Below are 17,491 nucleotides of genomic sequence, written 5' to 3'. Positions count from 1 at the left end.
GCACCATCCTGTCAGACAGGTCAAAACCCTCAGTGAGGGTAGTACCGGTAGTGGTGGCGCCGGCGGCGGCGTTGTCGTCGGTGGTAACGGGACATATTCCGCACTCTCTCTACTTGCTTGCATCTTGGCCCCTCCCACCCCCAGACTTTTTTCCCAGCCAGACCCCAGCCGGCGCCAGCGCCACCGCCGCCACCCCGCGCTGACAAGCTTCCCCTTTCCTTCAAACTTGGGAAGGGGGGGACTTTTTAGTCTGGGGCTTCGGCTTCGTGTCAGTCGTCAGCTGCAGAGGCGAGGCGAGGCGAGGCGAGGCGAGGCGGCTGTAGCTCTGCTGCTCATAGTGCGATGGTCTTCGCTGGCGGCGCTGCGCTAGTTAAAGGTGCCCCCTGCTACAATCCCGTGCTTGCGTGTTTTGGGAAGGTGCGAAATGTCTTTTTCGTAAGCCACGACACACACATACACACGATATTGGAATGAAGAGAGAGAGGGAAAGCTGGTGCATTTTCAGCTTCCCCCCTCGCTTGCTTGCCGAAGCCTCGGGATCCAGGACGCGGGTCCAGCAGAAACTGTCATTTGTCCCTCCTGCGGACGAGATGATGCAATTCTAGTCCCCCCAGGCCACGGCACTCATGTGAAGAGACGACGACGACGACGATGATGATCATGTTGACGATAGTCGTGAGGTCTTGTCCCCCAAACCGTGGCAGTCCAGGCGAACCAACCAACCATGCATGCATGCATGCTGGGGCACGTATTTCGCGTTCTTTGAACACCAAACTTTTCAGATTGCAAGCTCCTCATGTTTTACAACAGCTCGTACACGGCTGTCCTCCACATGGTCCACGCTGGAATCATTTCACTTATTTCCCACCCTCTGCTTCCCCCGCAGCGGCCTCTTCCCTCGCCTTATTTGCCTTGTCCGCCTCGTTCTTGGCGTGCAGCGCCGTCCTCGCCCTCCGCTTCTCCTCGAAGCCCCTCTCCCGTGCCTCCTTCCTCGCCCGGTCCGTCTCCTCGTACACTCCGCTCACCCGCCACACATTCAGGTTCCCGGCCTTGCGGTCGTCGTCCGTGAACAGCCCGTTCCACGCGGTCCACACCTTCTGGATGCCCGTCACGTTTAGCCGCTGCCAGTTCTGTTCAAAGTATCGGACCAGCATCTCCTCCAGGCCGTCGTAGACAACAATGTAGCGCGCCATGGGCGCCTTGGCGGCGGCGGTGTTAGTCGTGTCGGAAGCACCAGGGACGACGACGGGCCACAGCTCAGTGTCCAGCCACGCCGCTGGGTCCGCAAAGAACCGGCTGGTCTCGTCCTGGTACGCCGCGCGCTCGGGCGATCCGGGCTGCGTGTGCACGGGCGGATCGCAGGTCAGCCCCCGCGCGGCCAGCTTCGGGTGGACGAGGTGCGAGCGCCACGGTGTCGCGTGGCAGGGCGTCAGGAACAGCGCAAAGAGCTCGTTGTCGGCGTCCTGCTTCGCCCCTGTGTCCTTGGTCTCGAGCGCGGCGACGTTGGGAAGCCGGCGGTCCATGTCGATCGCTAGCGACTCCGGGTGGATCTCGTCGAACTCGTTGCGGAGGTAGCTCATGACGAGGTTGGGGCCCGCGGCGTGGAACCAGGACAGATACACCGCAATGACAATGTTTGCGATCACCCCCAAGGCGAGGATCGGGGTGCGGCGCCACTGTAGTCGAGGCGGAGGGCACATGGCTGCGGCGGCCTTGGCGTTCGTGAAGAAGAAGGTGACGTAAGGCGCGGCGATGACGTGGAAGATGGGCATGAGCGGCGTGATGAACCGGACTTCCTTGTGTGAGATGAGGGACAGCGAGGCAATGTTCGTCAGGGCTGCGAAGCTCAGAGTCTTGAGAGCATTCCTGGTCTTGAGGGGCATCGCCACGTCACTTTCGCCAGTACCGAAACTGGTCGATTTCCAGAGGCCAGTAAGTACGAAAGGCGCAAGTGTCGTACATGTTAGGGGTATTCCCTGCGAAAGATAATAGTGCCAGTCGTTCTGCCCGTAGAAGCTGGCCAGGTCCTGGGCGACGTTAAAGCGTACCAGGTTGACCGCGGTGAATGTCCACTCGCCAAAATACGCACGATCCGCCAGGAGAGCAAGCCAGATCGCGACCGCACCGCCAACGATGGCTTCACGGAAAATGACGAGGAGGTTGCGTTGTGTCAAGGGCGATTCGCCGTCTAGCGTGGCACGCGTAAGCATCAAGGTGCCGACCGCGAACCAGATCAGGGCGTTAGTTGGGCGCAGTAGAATGGCCAGAGCGGCAAGGAAAAAAGACAGGCGTAGACTAGATGGCAAACTGTGAGTATTGGAGTCGGAATCGCGGACGATGAAGGGACTTGTCGTACCTGCTGACTTGCTTCGAGGTGGCCAACGGAGCAGCATCAGCGTCCTTGGAAGCACCCTCGGCCGTCTTCTCGACACCGAGAAGCTCCCAGGGCCAATAGAAGAGCGCGGCAATAGTCAGAGTGGCCTCGAGGCAGTTTGAAAACGTCCTAGTTGCCGTGTAGAAATGCCACGGGTTGAGCATGGTCATGGCAAGCTACCAGATTGGGATTAGCAACGGCGCGTAGCATATTCGCCTCAGAAGATGAGACCTACCACTGCCCACGAAATCGATGTGCTGTGTCCGAAGAGCCTCTCGGCCAGCCTCCAGCTGTACCAGTCACCCAGGGCAGCAAAGCCTGCCTGCATCACCCTGGGCACCGCAACCAGCCATTTTGCCTTGACGGAGTAAAGGTCCCCTATCGAGTTATCCACCAGAGCATACCCAATGGCGAAGATGGCGGGATGCAGCGAGGAGCGCAAGCCGTATGTCCACTCCTGCGAATTGTCAGTACATTTTGAACACGTCGATCGACTTTTGGGATGCCGCCCAAGCACCGAACGCAGACATACCCAGGTGAGCCAGGCACCGCTGTCTGGCCCAAACACCATTTGCCACGCTGGCTCGAGGGCCTGGTAGTACTCGTCGGGCTGGAAGAATGTGCGACAGGCAAAGGCATTGATGCATCGCCACGCAAACATGACATAGAGCGTCTCTCTGGCCTGCTGGGCAACGAGCTTCGCGACCTCCTCAGCCTTAGCACCTGCCTCGGCAGCCGCAGAGGCTTCTGCGGGAGCTGCCACGACCGCATTGTCCTTGGTCCTGGACTTGGAAGCCCTGCTTGGAGCCATCGTGTAGGCAGCCGGTAGTCTCCAGGAAGGGTGTGGTGAACGGCAAGAGTCGCAATCTCAGCTGGAGACCCTGAACTGAGAATGCGGGCCGAGTTGGCCGGCCCCGTGGTTGGAGGAAAAGGGGGGCTCGACCGGGTCCGGGGAGATTGGGCGACGGCGGAGGTGGCCGAGGCTGGGACGGCGCCGAGTCTGGACCCTTGTGAGGCTCCCCGGCAATGACAAGAGTGAATTGGTCAACTGGACGAGGCGGTTCTCGATAGGCGACAACGATGCATTGACGTTTTAATTACTTGGAGTGTTGTTGTCTGTCGACCCTCTCATTGTCCATCCAACTCTGGCGTGAGCTGCGATAAGCCAGGCCTGATAAGCGCAATCCCAGGCATGATCCACCCCCACGTTGCGTCAGTGTCGACATGTCCAGATGTCCTGAGGCTCAAGGGCCTGTCCTGTCCCTCCACATTTGCCAATGGGCCCAAGTCCATTGGCCAAGCACGCCAGTGCCTGCCTCGCAACGTGCATCCCGAGGCTGATAAGCCCCTGGGACAGATTGGCCGATGAGGCTCTGCCACTATCCAGAAGTTGAAGATGAACATCTCGAGGCAGGCAATCGATCACAGGGGCACAGGCCAATCAGCCTGCCAGGCAATCAATTGCCAGTGCACACGCAGCATGGACCATTTTCTTACCCCGGATTCTGTCCTCGAAGAGAGCGGGCAACCCCTCGTGCCGCCCACCCAGTGCGATGACATGGTGCCGCCTCGTCGTTCGAATCCCGCAACCATGTGAATTGACAAGGACACAACGTCACAAACACCGTGCTCGGCCGCTTTGCGTCGGCACACTCTGACGCCAGATGCAGCCTTGGCCAGGCCACGGGGCCCTCATGTGACAGCCATGACTGGGTGCCACTAGCAACAGTGGCCTCCTGCCCGTCTCGACTTGCACTTAGGGGTCTAGTGTCGCGGGAATGCCTGCCACTGCCAGGTTTGTCTTACCTAAAACCTGGCGTCCTGTCTGTCTGTCTGTCGCCTGCCGCTGCCCCTGCCGGTGCAGGCCGGGCCCCGCGCCCGCCTCCATCCCATTCTTTGGCCGTCCTTTTCTGCCGAGTCGACACGCCCTTCCATTACTAGGGTCCGCCTTCGGTCGTGTCAGGTCGCCGGCTTCCTATCCTTTTCCATTCTTAAAAAGCCCCTGCTCTTCAGACCGACCGCCGCTAGACTTCCATCTTCATCCTGCTTCCAACACCTCCGCAACTCACCATATATAGTCCCCCAGAGCACAACCACAACCATGGCGCCCCACGCAAACGCCCCCGCGGCCGGCGACGGCACCCCCAGCAACTCGCGATTCCACGCCCCGTCGACCAAGAGCGCCATCGAGGCGGAGCACAAGTACGCTGCCCACAACTACCACCCGCTCCCAGTCGTCTTTGCCAAGGCCTCCGGTGTCGACGTATGGGATCCTGAAGGCAAGCACTACATCGACTTCCTTTCTGCCTACAGTGCCGTCAACCAGGGCCACTGCCACCCGGAGCTCGTCAAGGCCCTCACCGAACAGGCCGGCAGGCTCACCCTCAGCTCCCGGGCCTTCCACAACGATGTCTTCCCCAAGTGGGCGGAGAAGGTCCATGCCATGTTTGGCTACGATATGGCCCTCCCCATGAACACCGGCGCTGAGGCGGTCGAAACTGCCATCAAGATCGCCAGGAAGTGGGCCTACAAGGTCAAGGGGATTCCTGCGCACAAGGCCCTGATCTTTGGAGCCGAGGAGAACTTCCACGGCCGCACAGTAAGTCTTCAAGGCCAATTCATCTGGCTTGTCTGCGTGGTTTGTTAACCCCTGTTTCCACAGATGACTGCCGTCACCCTGTCGACAGACCCAGAGTCCAAGGACAACTACGGACCCTACATTCCCAATGTTGGCGCTACATGCCCTTCGACTGGCAAGCCGATCCGCTATAACAACCTTGAGGACCTCGAGGCGGTCCTTGAGGCCCATGGTAAGGAGACTGCCGCCTTCATCGTCGAGCCGATTCAGGGCGAGGCGGGAGTAGTTGTTCCGGATGCCCACTACCTCGCCAAGGTGCAGGCTCTCTGCAAGAAGCACAACGTCCTCTTCATCTGCGACGAGATCCAGACCGGTATCGGCAGAACGGGCAGACTTTTGTGCTCCGAGTGGGCTGGCATCAAGCCAGACATGGTGACTCTTGGCAAAGCCATTTCGGGTGGCATGTACCCCGTCAGCTGTGTTCTCGCGAGCAAGGAGATCATGCTGGTAGTCGAGCCCGGCACGCACGGCTCTACGTACGGTGGCAACCCTCTAGGCTGCGCGGTCTCCATCCGTGCCCTCGAGATCATGGAGGAGGAGAATCTCACAGAGAAAGCCGAGAAGCTCGGCAATCTCTTCCGTGAAAGCCTGGCTGCCTTCAACTCGCCGCTGATCAAGCTCATCCGTGGCAAGGGTCTGCTGAATGCGGTCGTCATTGATGAGGAGCAGACTAATGGCCATTCTGCCTGGGACCTCTGCATGCTGCTGAAGGAGAAAGGACTGCTTGTAAGTGCCGACTCTCCCCAACCGAACTGACTGAGTGACGTTCGGCTGACTGACCACAACAGGCCAAACCCACACACGGAAACATCATCCGCTTCGCTCCGCCTCTGGTCATCTCCGAGGAGCAGCTGCGCAAGTCGGTCAGCATTATCGGTGAAGCCCTCAAGGAGCTGCCAAACTTGCCTCCAAGCACAGACTCGCACCACTAAAGGCTCTGTCGCTGGGTGTCAACCTCGTTTCATTAGAATCGAGCGCTGCCACAATGGACGACGACCTCGCCTATTTCACACAAAACCAAGCTCAAAAACTCTGCAACGCATGACATAGCACACTTTGGCGGGCATTGAGCCCCAGCCATCCTGCATTAAACATTATCGGGCTACCAACATTTAGCATTTTTGGGCTTTACTGGGAATCGGAGTTACAATGATACCACTACTGGGGTTCTGTTTTTCCTTGCATATCCCGCGTCAGTTCTGGGTTTTGACCCTCTGGACGCTTCATCTGTTGGTCCAAAGACGGGTTTTAGACGCATCGCCCGCGCGGTTGACATAGACTTGGCTCATGCAGATTGAGAAAAAAGGACTTCGATACCACATGATATTGACTCAAGTTGCTGCAATGAAATCTAGCCCTCCTGTCACAGGAGCGGCGTGCACGATGGATCGACAGTAGTCGAATTCCCGCATCTTGCCCGTCCGGGTGCTTGAACGCGGCACCACGACGATAGTGAAATCCCCACTCGTCTACGAAGCTGTGAGCCGAGCAGACATTGTTGCAGGTGTGTGTGCATGCACATGAATATGTGGACAAACCCCCTCTTTCTGGACGAACAACGGCCCCCGTTCCGGACACACCGTGCTAATACTGGTACAGCACAGCCGGGACCACGCGGCAGCCAGGACGTAAGTCGCCGCCCGGGATGGACCCTGGCTACTTTTAAGGCTTCACGGTGCTTCGATATATCAAAGGGCCGATCCCGCCCTCGGCTGTGGCTCGTGCTCGGCTAGATTGCTGCTCAATCATCATCTTGCTTGATGTGATACTATACTCTCTGGGCCTGGTTCTGTGCCCAGTGGCAGACAGAGCCCAGAGACAGAGATGATCAATTATCATGCCTGACTTTTACGTACCCCCCACGGTGTGTGCTGTGGAAGTAGCCGTGGTAGTGGAAGTGGATGTGTGTGTGTGTATGTGTGTGTGCGCGATCTCAAGCAGACACGGGTTGTGGGTAACGCTCGAAACACTATACACCACCCCTCCCCCTTGTCGTCTAAATCAGGTGTTTCCCTCTGCTCCCCCAAAGTCACACATCACAAGTAAGGACATCGTGGGGACTCTGAATTTGGTTGGTTCTTGATAGCTATCATACATGGCGCGGGATCGGGGCTATGCTCTGGAAATGCAGGCAGGACCCCCGGGGGGGTTCAATCCAGTTCCATCTACCCTTTTCTCCCCCCCCCCCCCTTGAGAGGTGGTTGGTTCGTCGAGAGTTGACGCCGCAGGCTACTCAGACGGGACGAGTACCCGGCTGGCACTTCTACCTAGTTGGCTGGGCGGATTACTCACAGCATCTGCGTGGCCCGTGAACGCCTCCTCGTTGGCTCCAGAGACAGAGAGAGAGGATGTCATGGATGTCCGCCGCTGCCTATGATGGTTCTGTCCAGGCAGTTGTCTATCACATGTACGTGCATGCATCTTCCCGGCCTGTTCTGGGCTGTGACTGGGTACCTACATAGGACATACGCGCGGGTAGGCAGACAGCCAACTAGTTGGGCTTGGGGTGTTGATCTGCAGGACGGGAGCGGGCCTTCGCGCTTGGGATTTGTTCGCGAGTCTGCTTGCTTGTTGTTTGGCTGGGCTGCCTGGTCAGTCCCTTGGCTTGCCTGCTCCTCCAGAGGGAATCTTGCCGGTGTGGTTTACGCGGTTGGCCATATGTTCGTTCGAATTTCGAGAGAGCTGCCTGGCTGCCATTGCCATATCCACAAGTTGCCGCCTGGTGTGGATCAGGTCTTGTTGCCGTGTTTCTCAACCTTGAATGCTTGGGCTTTCCGCTTGACAGCCCGAGAAGGCTCGGGAATGAGTAAATCTCATGTTATGGCGGGTGTCCACTCACAATTGAGCCCACAATCTACAATACACGGGACTTGAGCCGGTCGACCCGTCAAAGCCTGTGCATGAGCAGCCAATATTGGTGTGCTAGTACCAGGCAGGGTTGTGTGGCTGGTCATTCAGGTGCGGCACCCTAATCACCTCGAAAGCAATACAATTCGAAACAACACGGTGTTACCATAACTCCCCGAGGAAGTGCACGCGCATCTCGACCACATTCTGCGCCAAGGTTCCTTCAAGTCCAGTCTGGGGTGCGTGCGTTCAGGGTCTTTGGACCGTCATGCTCTGGCTCACACGACTAGCCAGCTCCTTGCACGTGCCACATGGATGGCTGACTTGGCGGGTTGGAACACGATGAGCAATGATCTGATTTGGCATGGCCAAAGTGAGAACAGTGTCTGGCCGGGTTACCCTTCGGGGACGGCTTGGGTCGCATTCGAGCTGCCGAACTTGTCCTGAGTGCTCCTCGGCCTCTTATCTTGAAGCGCATCGCTGGCCTGATAAAGGCCACCTCTAGCGTCTGTGTGTCTGCGTGGTGTGGTGTGGAGGACTGACAGGCGCAGATACCATAGTAAGACAACCGCCCAAGTTGGCCCCCCCGAAGACGGAGTCGAGTTGGGGAAAGGCTCCATCCATCGGCCCCCCCCTGCATGGTGTCGTGGGCCAGTGTATGGGGTGTGCCATGACTTGCGGGCAACCAGCCTTGGCGATCTGGAGGAAGCCTGGAATTCGTTTCTGGAGACTCATCAGTCATGGTGTTTCTCACAACGGGGCCTGGCTCTTGTCCACGAGCTTCATATGGGGATCGTTGGCGAACAGACTGAGCAGTGTGCCACGGGAGCAAGTGACGTAGCAGAACACAGAACGAGCGTGTTTCCTCATGGCCGTCCTCAGACAAAGCAGACAATACCTGCTTACCTAGGAGAGGTAGGCAAATGTCCAAGGCTGCCAAAGACCCGCTGGAATGCTGGGTGCAATTGCACGGTGCGCTTACCAAACATGAGCTTTCGAAGCAGGCTGCCTTCCAGAAGGATCGCAGTTCGACTAGCAGCCGGCCACGAAGCCGTCAGCAAGATCAGTGCAGCCGACTGCAAGACCGCCTGCTACATACAGAGTAGTCTCTGGTACGAGATCGAGACGGGCTTGCCGCTGCGGTGGCGCTATGCCGGGCTGCATGACCCGGCTCGGCGGAGGTGCTTCGTTGGCTACGGCCTTCTTGACCGTCGCAGCAAAACGGGCAGTGTGCACCAGTCCTCCCGAGTCAGTGAGCAGACGTGACTTACTCGCCGGCCGCTGTGGGATCGCCTGCTTGCACTTAGCTCGACGGCGCAGTGTGGTGATCCGCGGGCGAGACAAGCGCCGCGGCATTGTGTCTTTATGACGCCATATCGACTGCTGCGAAGCTTATACACATCACCAGGCCTGCGGACGCGCGCCTGCGGACGCGCCACAGCTAACAGCCGCATGGAGAGAGACTGTTGGGACTGGCCTGTCGGTCTCGAGGACAAGAGCCTGTCGGCAGGATCCGGACAAGGCTGTGTCGAATTGCAATCGGACACGAAAGGCGGAGGAGGTTGTGACTCGACAAACGTCGCGCGCAGCAGGCCTGTCGCGGCTGCCAAGGCATGCAGCTGGCACCCTGCTATCAGGGGCCTGTGGGCGCGCCCCAGAGTCTGCCACGATGGATGGAGCTGCATCACAGAGGCAGGCAAGGCAACTGCAGGGGCGTGCCAGGCTGAGATATGGAGGTGGGGAGAGGCACGGGCTGCCTGCATCGCGGATGCGTACCTGTGCATCCACAGCGGAGCCATCGTCGTCGGCTGGCTGGGTCGCTGTCCCTGCCTGCCTGGCGTGTTTCAACAGGACTTTTGCTCCAGTGTTTGCTGCCAGTCTTCACAGTATGTACGGCCATCCGTCCCATTTGCCAGCATGCAGGGCGCCATGCGGAGGCTGGTGGAGGGCCGGTTGAGTCAGGACGACAATGGCCACGGAAGGATGCAGGACCAACCTTGGATGTATCGGCGCCATGTACTAGCAAAGTACCGTTGCCAATGAAGGGTACGTGATCACGAGATGGTTGACGCCCCCCCTCGTCGCCTGCGCCAGAAGGGGGCTGGCGCGAGCTGGACTCGTGATCACCAGACTGCCAGGCATATCAGTGCATAGCATGGTTATGTCCGCAGACCTACCTCCTCGACCGCCTCCTAGGTCGTGCCTTATCTGCCCGGCGGCCTCGAGTGGTCCAGTGACTCTCTCGTCCACTCAGTCCGTCGCCCTCTTCTTCTGGCCCCCTTTGTCTCGTGACTGGGCCGACTGTGGGCGTGTAAGGTGCTGTCCTCGTACCAGCGGCCATGGCTTGCCAGTCGTGTCTCGAGTGGTCTGCAAGCACCATCAAAGTCTGCGCCGACCCGGGCTGGACATTGACGGATGGCGGCAGGATGCAGGACACCATGACTGGCTTCTCCTCCCCGTCCAGAGAACTCGTCTGCCTTAGCGCCAGAGAGCCTTGAAGGCGCCCAGGAAGCAAGACTGAGAAGGAGCTTGTTTAGCGGGCGTGGCGACCCTTTTTTGGGAGAGGCTAGGCCATCAGAAGGTCAGTGTCATCTTAATCTGGTCCTGGGAGGACGGGATGATAATGCAGTCATCGAAGAATTGGGTGGACCCAGCGTTTGCCTTGCCATGTGTGCATCCAGCCTAGACCACTCATGGCGGCTGCACACGCTTACTTACACACCACAGTCAGTCGACCTGGGGTCGGACACACAAGGCGATGAGAAGGTTGTCGTCGACGACGTTCCTGCGACAGACATCGTGGCTGCTAGGTGCTTCCATGGACAGCAAAAGTTGTCGTGGTCATCCTCGACGTGCAGGACGCAGGACACAAGCGCCAAGTGCAAGTGCAAGTGCATGACTTTCTCGCGTACCAGCGTCAACACGCGTACATGGTAAGGTGCAGCACTGTGAGAGCAATCGACTGTCCTGATCGCGCGCCTTCCTCGAGGCGTTGCGCGTACCCGTCAAGTACCTTGCCCCCCTGACGATACTTGTGACCCGCCTGGCCTGGCACCTCGTGCATGACTGCGATTCCGCTCGAATGGCGTGCCCTGGGCGGACGGCCATGGCATTCGTCGATGCTTCTTCTTCTTCTTCTGCTCCCTCGCCGTCGTCGTGCTCGGCACAGGACTGTCATCGTCATATTACTCTCCTTGCTGTCACCACGCCTGCTCTGTCATTCCTTTTTCCCACCCGTCCTGCTTGCGCCAGCCCAGCCAGTGTCCTCGCCCCGGCTCGAGACACCGGACCTTGCCACGAGACTGCTTACCTCATAGTCCCGCCTTGTGCAACCAGCACCCACCGTCCCCGCCTGCACTGTTGCTGCTTCGTGCAGCGCACTGCGCATCAGGCGCCCACTCGCGACGCCAGTGCGGCCTCGAGGAGCTGTCGGCACATCGCCATCAAGGTCGAGGTCCCCACTTGGGCTAGGTACCCGCCTGTCCTGTCGCCGCGCTCGCCCTCCCCCATACACACCACACACCACACACCCTGGCGACACACGAGCGCATTGGCCGATCCGGTCCCGTCCTGTCTCCTGTCGTTCCCCAGGGCCCTTGCCATCACTCGCTAGGCCAGGCTCCGGCACTTGGTGCTCCTTCGTCCCCAGAGACCTCTCGCCCTCGACTTCCAACCTCGACCTCAACCTCGACCTCACCTGCAGCTCGCAACAAGCTTGGCTCGCGTCTGCCTTGCGTCCCGACCTTGTCCCACTCCGCGGGCGCCCTCTCCAAAAACCGCCAAGGTCTCCCGATAACTCGAGGTTGTCTCAGTCGCTTACATGACGACGTTCCGCGGCACTGATAACCCCCAGACGCCCTCATAAGCCTTCGGGCTGAACACCTCAACCTCGCCAACCTGTGCGCGTCAACCCCAACACAGGAAGCCATGGCCGACCATCGGACCTCTTCGGGCTCCTCGCGGCGCTCGAAAACCAGTGACGATGTTGTCGGCAACTTCGTCATCGGGTCCGAGATAGGCAAAGGAAGTTTCGCTCAGGTCTACATGGGCAAGCACAAGGTATGCCAAGCTGCCCCGGGAGAACCTGCACAGCCGCTACCCTATCTCTCGATCTGCTACTAGGAGCTAACAGAGACATTCCCGTCGCCTCCATATAGGTCACCGGTGATGCGGTCGCTATCAAATCAGTCGAGCTGGGCCGTCTTAACAAGAAGCTCAAGGAGAACCTGTACAGCGAGATCAAGATCCTAAAGGGCCTCCGGCATCCACATATTGTCGCCCTCCACGACTGCCTCGAGTCGACGACCCATATCAACCTCATCATGGAATACTGCGAGCTCGGTGATCTTTCTCTGTTCATTAAGAAGAGGGAGAAACTCATCACGCATCCAGCTACGTGCGACATGGCCCGCAAATACCCAAGCGTTCCGAATGCTGGACTAAACGAGGTCGTGATTCGTCATTTCATGAAACAACTGGCCAGCGCTCTTCAGTTCCTTCGCGAGGGCAACTTCGTACATCGCGATGTCAAGCCGCAGAACCTCCTCCTGCTACCTTCAGTCACTTACCGAGAGGCCAACCGAGATGTTCGACCTATCCTCAGCGCCAGCCAGGACTCTTTGATCCCTGCGGTAGGCTTGCGGTCTCTTCCCATGCTGAAGCTGGCGGATTTTGGGTTTGCCCGTGTCTTGCCTGCTACCTCACTCGCCGAGACTCTGTGCGGCTCTCCCCTATACATGGCGCCTGAGATCCTGCGTTATGAACGTTATGATGCAAAGGCCGACCTGTGGTCTGTAGGCACAGTCCTCTACGAGATGGTATCCGGCAGGCCGCCGTTCCGCGCCAGCAACCACGTGGAACTCCTTAGGAAGATCGAGAATGCCGAGGACCAAATCAAATTCTCGCGAGACTGCCAAGTCACTGCAGAGACGAAATCACTAATTCGGGCACTGCTGAAGCGGAACCCTGTTGAACGGATGAGCTTTGAGAACTTCTTTGCGCATCCGGCCATTACTGGTGACATTCCTGGCTTGGTCGAAGATGACGTGCCCCAGGTCAGACGCCAGCCATCCACAGTCAGCCGCACTCCTCCAAAGACAGATGAGACACAAGCGAGTCTTAGGAGGCTTTCCATACATCGCCGATATACAGGAGACCAGGACCCCGGCCGGCAGGACCCAGGCTCGTCCTCGCCACGAGAAAAGCTAAGCCGGCAATCACCCCGGATGGCACATGCTACCGACAGGTATGACAATCAAGCTGTCCATGGCACGTCGTACCAATCGTCGTCGCCGCGAGACGACATAGCACCAGGACTAGGCATCCGGCGACCACAGCCGCCAGCTCCTTCCACATCTGCACCCAGTCGCCCAGCTCTGATGGAGGATCGTCGACGGAGAACTTCGAATGCTTCCTTAAACCGGTACTCCAGGGACGAACAACCATCAACATCGTACTCACCGGATGGAGTCGGCAGAGCCCGGCCCAAGGCCAACCAGACCTCATTGGATGAGAAGGAGAAGACTGCTCAGGATATCGCCTTTGAGCGAGACTATGTCGTCGTGGAGAAGAAGCATGTAGAGGTCAATGCGTTTGCAGATGAGTTGGCCGCGAAAGGAGCACAGCCACAGTCATTGCGAGCCGGCCATGTCGTCCGCCGCGCGACTCAGCAAGGTGTTCCGACCTCAACAACGGGTGCTGTTCCAGCGCAACCCTCAAATGCGTTGCAGATCGCGCAGGGCAGGCAGCAGGTCGATCATTATCGCAGGGGCTCGTACGAGAAGAGTTTATCAGGAAGCCCCAGCTCGACAACCTCTGTTATTTCAAAAGCAATTCAAGACGCAAGTGTTCGGTTGTTTGGCTTCAAGTACCCTTCTCACCTGCTCGGGAAGGGCGCATCACCACCACATCTCTACAGTCCGTTCCCAACAACATATCCAACACTCAATACAACCACTGCCCTGCTCACAGACGGGCGGCTTGGCGGGTTGCTAGACGAAGACGCCAGGGTTGCTCAATGCATCGAAGACTATGCGACGCGCAGTGATGTTGTCTGGGGCTTTGCCGAGGTCAAGTACAAGCAGCTTGTGCCACTTGCACCCTCGATGGAGCACGGCCTAGGCGGCACGCCAGCAGAGCAGCTCGGCTCCGAGGATGAGGATGGGCTGACGCCTGAAGCTGTGGTTGTGCTTTCAGAGGAGGCGCTTGTGCTGTATGTTAAAGCACTTTCTCTCCTGGCCAAGTCTATGGACATCGCAAGTTCTTGGTGGGGTCGGAAAGCTACGCGCTTCGACATGGCAGGCTCGCCCACACACTATGCTGCCCGGGAGGCAGCTGCAGCGCAAAACCTCATCAACAGGGTCAATTCGGCCGTGCAGTGGATCCGGCGCCGCTTCAATGAGACGCTGGAGAAAGCCGAACTGGTGCGGCTTCGGCTTGTGGATGCACAGAAGCAGCTTCCCGAGGACCACCCCAGCCATCCTGACAACCACAATTTGCCAGCAGACAGCGTCGGTGCTAACTCGACGACTGCGGATGGCATTGTGCTGTCGTCTGGCCTAAGTGCCGAGAAGTTGATGTATGAGCGAGCTCTGGAGATGAGTCGCGCCGCAGCAATCAACGAGATTGCAAATGAGGATCTTGCCGGCTGCGAGATCTCCTACGTTACAGCCATTAGAATGCTGGAGGCAGTCTTGGATCATGAAGACTCCCCCATCGGTGCAAAGCCGCGAACACCCAGCAGTCCCCTGGCTGAGCGCGACTCCAGTCGTGAAGGAGCATCAGAGATGAACCAGGATGACCAGCAAGCTGTTCAAAAGAGTGAGCCCTCATTTGTACCCTGTATCCTTGATTCTTATACTAATACGTTCCGTGTAGTGATTCAAATGATATCTGGCCGTCTTTCGGCGCTCCGCAAGAAGATGCAGATGATTGCGAACGCCTCCAAGGCGCAACAGAGCCTCACCCACCGGCGGAGTGGCGATGTTACGCCACGAAGTGTCCCCATGAGCGTCTCGTGAGGAAAGCACGATGAGGCCATGGACAACCGAGTCGCAAACACAACATATGCGGACCACGACCTATGATGACACGTTACGAGATTCTTGTCTTTTGTCTTGGAGAACATGTTGGGGCCTCACGGTTCAAGAGTTTCACAGTATCAGCTCTTATTTTGTTTCTTGCTTTCCTCTCTTTGTTTCTTATTCTGCGAGGCAATAGCTGCACTGGGAATGCCGGCATGGTCTGCCTTCACAATCATCTTTGGGTTGAGCTGGTTCGCACAGCATTCACATTTACCGGCGTTTTCTTTTTCTTCTCTCCTTCCTCTTTCATCTTTCATCAGGGATATCTGGCGTTTTTGTTTTTGTTTGCCTCCGTCTTGCGTACTGCCCTCGCCAACCTGGGAAGTTTTGTGGCGGGATATGCGTTCTGCTTGGGATCATGATACTCCACTGGCAGCCATTCTCCTTCTTTCTTGTCCTTCATTAGCGTTGGCGGAAAAGTGAAGGGATGAGACTGGACCACACGTAGCGATTGCGGGAGGATTACGGGACAAGAGATTGGCGGGTAGGGGAGTGCGCCCCATGGATGGCATGGCCTGCCGCTGCAGGATGTCATAGCAAATGCGCGGACATGCATGAAATTGAAGAATCGACTCCCCTCTGCAGGAACTGCACTTGTCGCGATACGAACCATGACGTGTTAAAGTTGGGATGCTATTTTTGTCTTGAAGCACCACGCCTGCGTGCGGTAGGCAGGTGGGATTTGCAGGCAGGGATGGCTGGCCACGGATATCCACCTAAGAAGGTACTCAGATACCATTGACAGTCAATTAGCACCGCATGGCCGCATCAAGTCCTCTCTTCCTCTTCACACCTTACGGTATGTGGACAGCTACTCTGCAGCAGTCAGGGGCTTGGTATGCTTGGACTCGGGAGCTGCAGGCTGCGTGCCAATTTGTGAACCTGCGTGCCGCATTCTGCCATTGTGGCTAGGCCGGGTGCAGAGAGCAAGAAAGAACCCGGGATACGATACATACATCATGGCCCATGCCCAGTGCAAAACGGGGGGAGAGAGGGGGGGGGGCTTAGGGAAGGGACGTCATTGTGCGTTTTTTTGCGTTATGCGCACCTGCGCCTGCGCCGTCGTGGCGGGTAGCGGAAGAAGGGCCGCTTTTCCTTGCGCGGGACGGGGGGACACTTATCTGTCTCTATTGTAACCAGTGCGATCAATGTACATACCTGTATGTACCTTATGCACACTGTATTATGCATTGTTTTGTCCTGCGGGAAGCAATTGGAAAGTACCTACTAAGTTTGGGGACGGCAAAAGATGCATTGGGAAAAGGATGTGAGAGGGAGCAAGGAAGGCATTGGTTGGCTGGCTGGGCGTTTGACTTTGGAGTTGAACGGTTGGGGATATGCCACGCAAAGGGTCTTTTTGTGGCTTTCCTCCTAGTTGCGCTAAGTAAGGACCAGACTGACTGAAAGCCAGCATGCTGAAAATGGGGGAGCCCATTTGAATGGCGCGTTGCGGTGGTGTATCAAGACGGGCGGGACGACCCTTGCTGGTGACGCGGTGATCCACATGCCGCGCCGCTATGCAGCAGGCAGGACAGCCCGCCGGCCTTTGGGCTTGTCGAGTAGAAGGACAATGTTGCACAATGAAAAACCGAGGAGGAAGGGGTTTCCTTGCGCTGTGGGGATTGGGTGTGTGCTCGAGCTTGCTTGCCGTGGTGGCTTGCGTCGAGCACGGGCGGCGTGCGGGAGGGGAAGAGGGTCGTGAAAGGTTGAAAAATGCCCCGAAAGTGGGAAAGGGTGACGTGTGTTGTGGCTCCCGGGCACGGGTGGGCCTGGGCCAGCAAGTGTCGCCCGGGCAGGCGATGCAGGGCCTGGGGTCTTTGAGACTTGTGTGGTATTGTTGACAGCTTGACTCGCGGGAGGACCTCTGCTGATGTCGTTGAAGCTACGAGGAAGCTCTTTTCTTGTCGTCCACTGATGGAAGAGAGGGTTGGTTGGCAAGCTTCAGGTCGCTTTTACTCGATGCAATCCATCGTGGGATGGGACGAAACGAGATGCGATAAGCAGGCAGGGCCTGCCGAAGTGCCAGGAGGAGCTGGTGGTGATCGTCAGGGCAGACTGGCTCGCCCGCTGCAAGCTGGCTGGGTACGTACGTTAGCTCTGACGTGAACAAGCATGTCCCAATGGCCCACCAGAGAGAGAGACAGGGACAGAGATGGAGGCATCCTGGGTCTCACCGAGGCTTACCTTGTCCATGCCAGTCGATGCAGAACGAAGTCAGCCCAGCCCGCTGCCGTGGCTGTGCGGTTGTTGTGTCGACGTGCCGCCTGTTGTGGTGGTCGTGGTGGGATTGAGGCTGCCTGCCTGTCCCGAGTGACGCTACAGGCTGGTCGAGCGCGGGCGGCCAGGGGCTGCGATTGGTGCCCTGTGCTGCCAGTGCTGCTGCTACTGTTGCTGTTGCATGTGCTGCTTGCTGGTGGGCTCTTGAGCTTTCCCCAGAGTCGCCCGTCACCTGTCTCCCCCCAAGCAGAGACCGCCAGCCTAGGCCCCCTCTTGCCCCCCCGCGATCCTGCCTAAGCCTGTCCCAACTGCCCATCATCTAATCAGCCATCC

At 58.0% G+C, this 17,491-nt stretch overlaps 5 protein-coding genes across 5 annotated transcripts; 3 read left to right on the top strand and 2 right to left on the bottom strand.

The window, feature by feature from the left end:
• Positions 1-618: 618 nt before the first annotated feature.
• B0I36DRAFT_312006 (Alg9-like mannosyltransferase family-domain-containing protein) lies at positions 619-3,579 on the bottom strand. The gene is made up of 4 exons (XM_046152445.1): positions 2,907-3,579; positions 2,610-2,831; positions 2,357-2,550; positions 619-2,295 (listed from the first exon to the last, which is right to left on the bottom strand). Exons 1-4 carry the CDS (start codon positions 3,183-3,185, stop codon positions 858-860), a joined length of 2,133 nt encoding a protein of 710 aa, XP_046019097.1. The 5' UTR covers positions 3,186-3,579; the 3' UTR covers positions 619-857.
• Positions 3,580-4,475: 896 nt separating this feature from the next.
• Positions 4,476-5,944, top strand: B0I36DRAFT_358248 (ornithine aminotransferase; the record flags this gene model as incomplete). The annotated part of the gene is made up of 3 exons (XM_046157936.1): positions 4,476-4,973; positions 5,037-5,738; positions 5,801-5,944. 3 exons carry the CDS (start codon positions 4,476-4,478, stop codon positions 5,942-5,944), a joined length of 1,344 nt encoding a protein of 447 aa, XP_046019096.1.
• Positions 5,945-7,206: 1,262 nt separating this feature from the next.
• Positions 7,207-8,227, top strand: B0I36DRAFT_312002 (uncharacterized protein). Its single transcript, XM_046152444.1, has one exon. The coding sequence runs from the start codon at positions 7,386-7,388 to the stop codon at positions 7,884-7,886; it is 501 nt and encodes a 166-aa protein (XP_046019095.1). The 5' UTR covers positions 7,207-7,385; the 3' UTR covers positions 7,887-8,227.
• Positions 8,228-9,002: 775 nt separating this feature from the next.
• Positions 9,003-9,659, bottom strand: B0I36DRAFT_312000 (uncharacterized protein; the record flags this gene model as incomplete). Its single annotated transcript, XM_046152443.1, has 1 exon — positions 9,003-9,659. A coding segment is annotated over one exon (607 nt), but the record flags the coding sequence as incomplete, so codon positions are not given.
• Positions 9,660-11,786: 2,127 nt separating this feature from the next.
• Positions 11,787-14,878, top strand: B0I36DRAFT_234868 (serine/threonine-protein kinase ATG1; the record flags this gene model as incomplete). The annotated part of the gene is made up of 3 exons (XM_046149348.1): positions 11,787-11,918; positions 12,017-14,678; positions 14,736-14,878. 3 exons carry the CDS (start codon positions 11,787-11,789, stop codon positions 14,876-14,878), a joined length of 2,937 nt encoding a protein of 978 aa, XP_046019093.1.
• Positions 14,879-17,491: the final 2,613 nt, after the last annotated feature.

This window comes from Microdochium trichocladiopsis (assembly GCF_020744255.1).
Source record: "Microdochium trichocladiopsis strain MPI-CAGE-CH-0230 chromosome Unknown B0I36scaffold_1, whole genome shotgun sequence".
Lineage (NCBI taxonomy): Eukaryota > Fungi > Ascomycota > Sordariomycetes > Xylariales > Microdochiaceae > Microdochium > Microdochium trichocladiopsis.
The sequence above is the reverse complement of the archived record's forward strand: the minus strand, read 5'-3'. Positions and strand labels throughout refer to the sequence as shown.

Excerpts from the sequence above, each read along its gene's own strand:
- B0I36DRAFT_312006 (XM_046152445.1), bottom strand. The coding sequence starts at position 3,185 with ATGGCTCCAAGCAGGGCTTCCAAGTCCAGGACCAAGGACAATGCGGTC. Across the intron at positions 2,832-2,906 it reads GCGGTGCCTGGCTCACCTGG|GAGTGGACATACGGCTTGCG; the intron begins GTATGTCTGCGT and ends GACAATTCGCAG. Across the intron at positions 2,551-2,609 it reads CATCGATTTCGTGGGCAGTG|CTTGCCATGACCATGCTCAA; the intron begins GTAGGTCTCATC and ends CCAATCTGGTAG.
- B0I36DRAFT_312002 (XM_046152444.1), top strand. The coding sequence starts at position 7,386 with ATGATGGTTCTGTCCAGGCAGTTGTCTATCACATGTACGTGCATGCAT.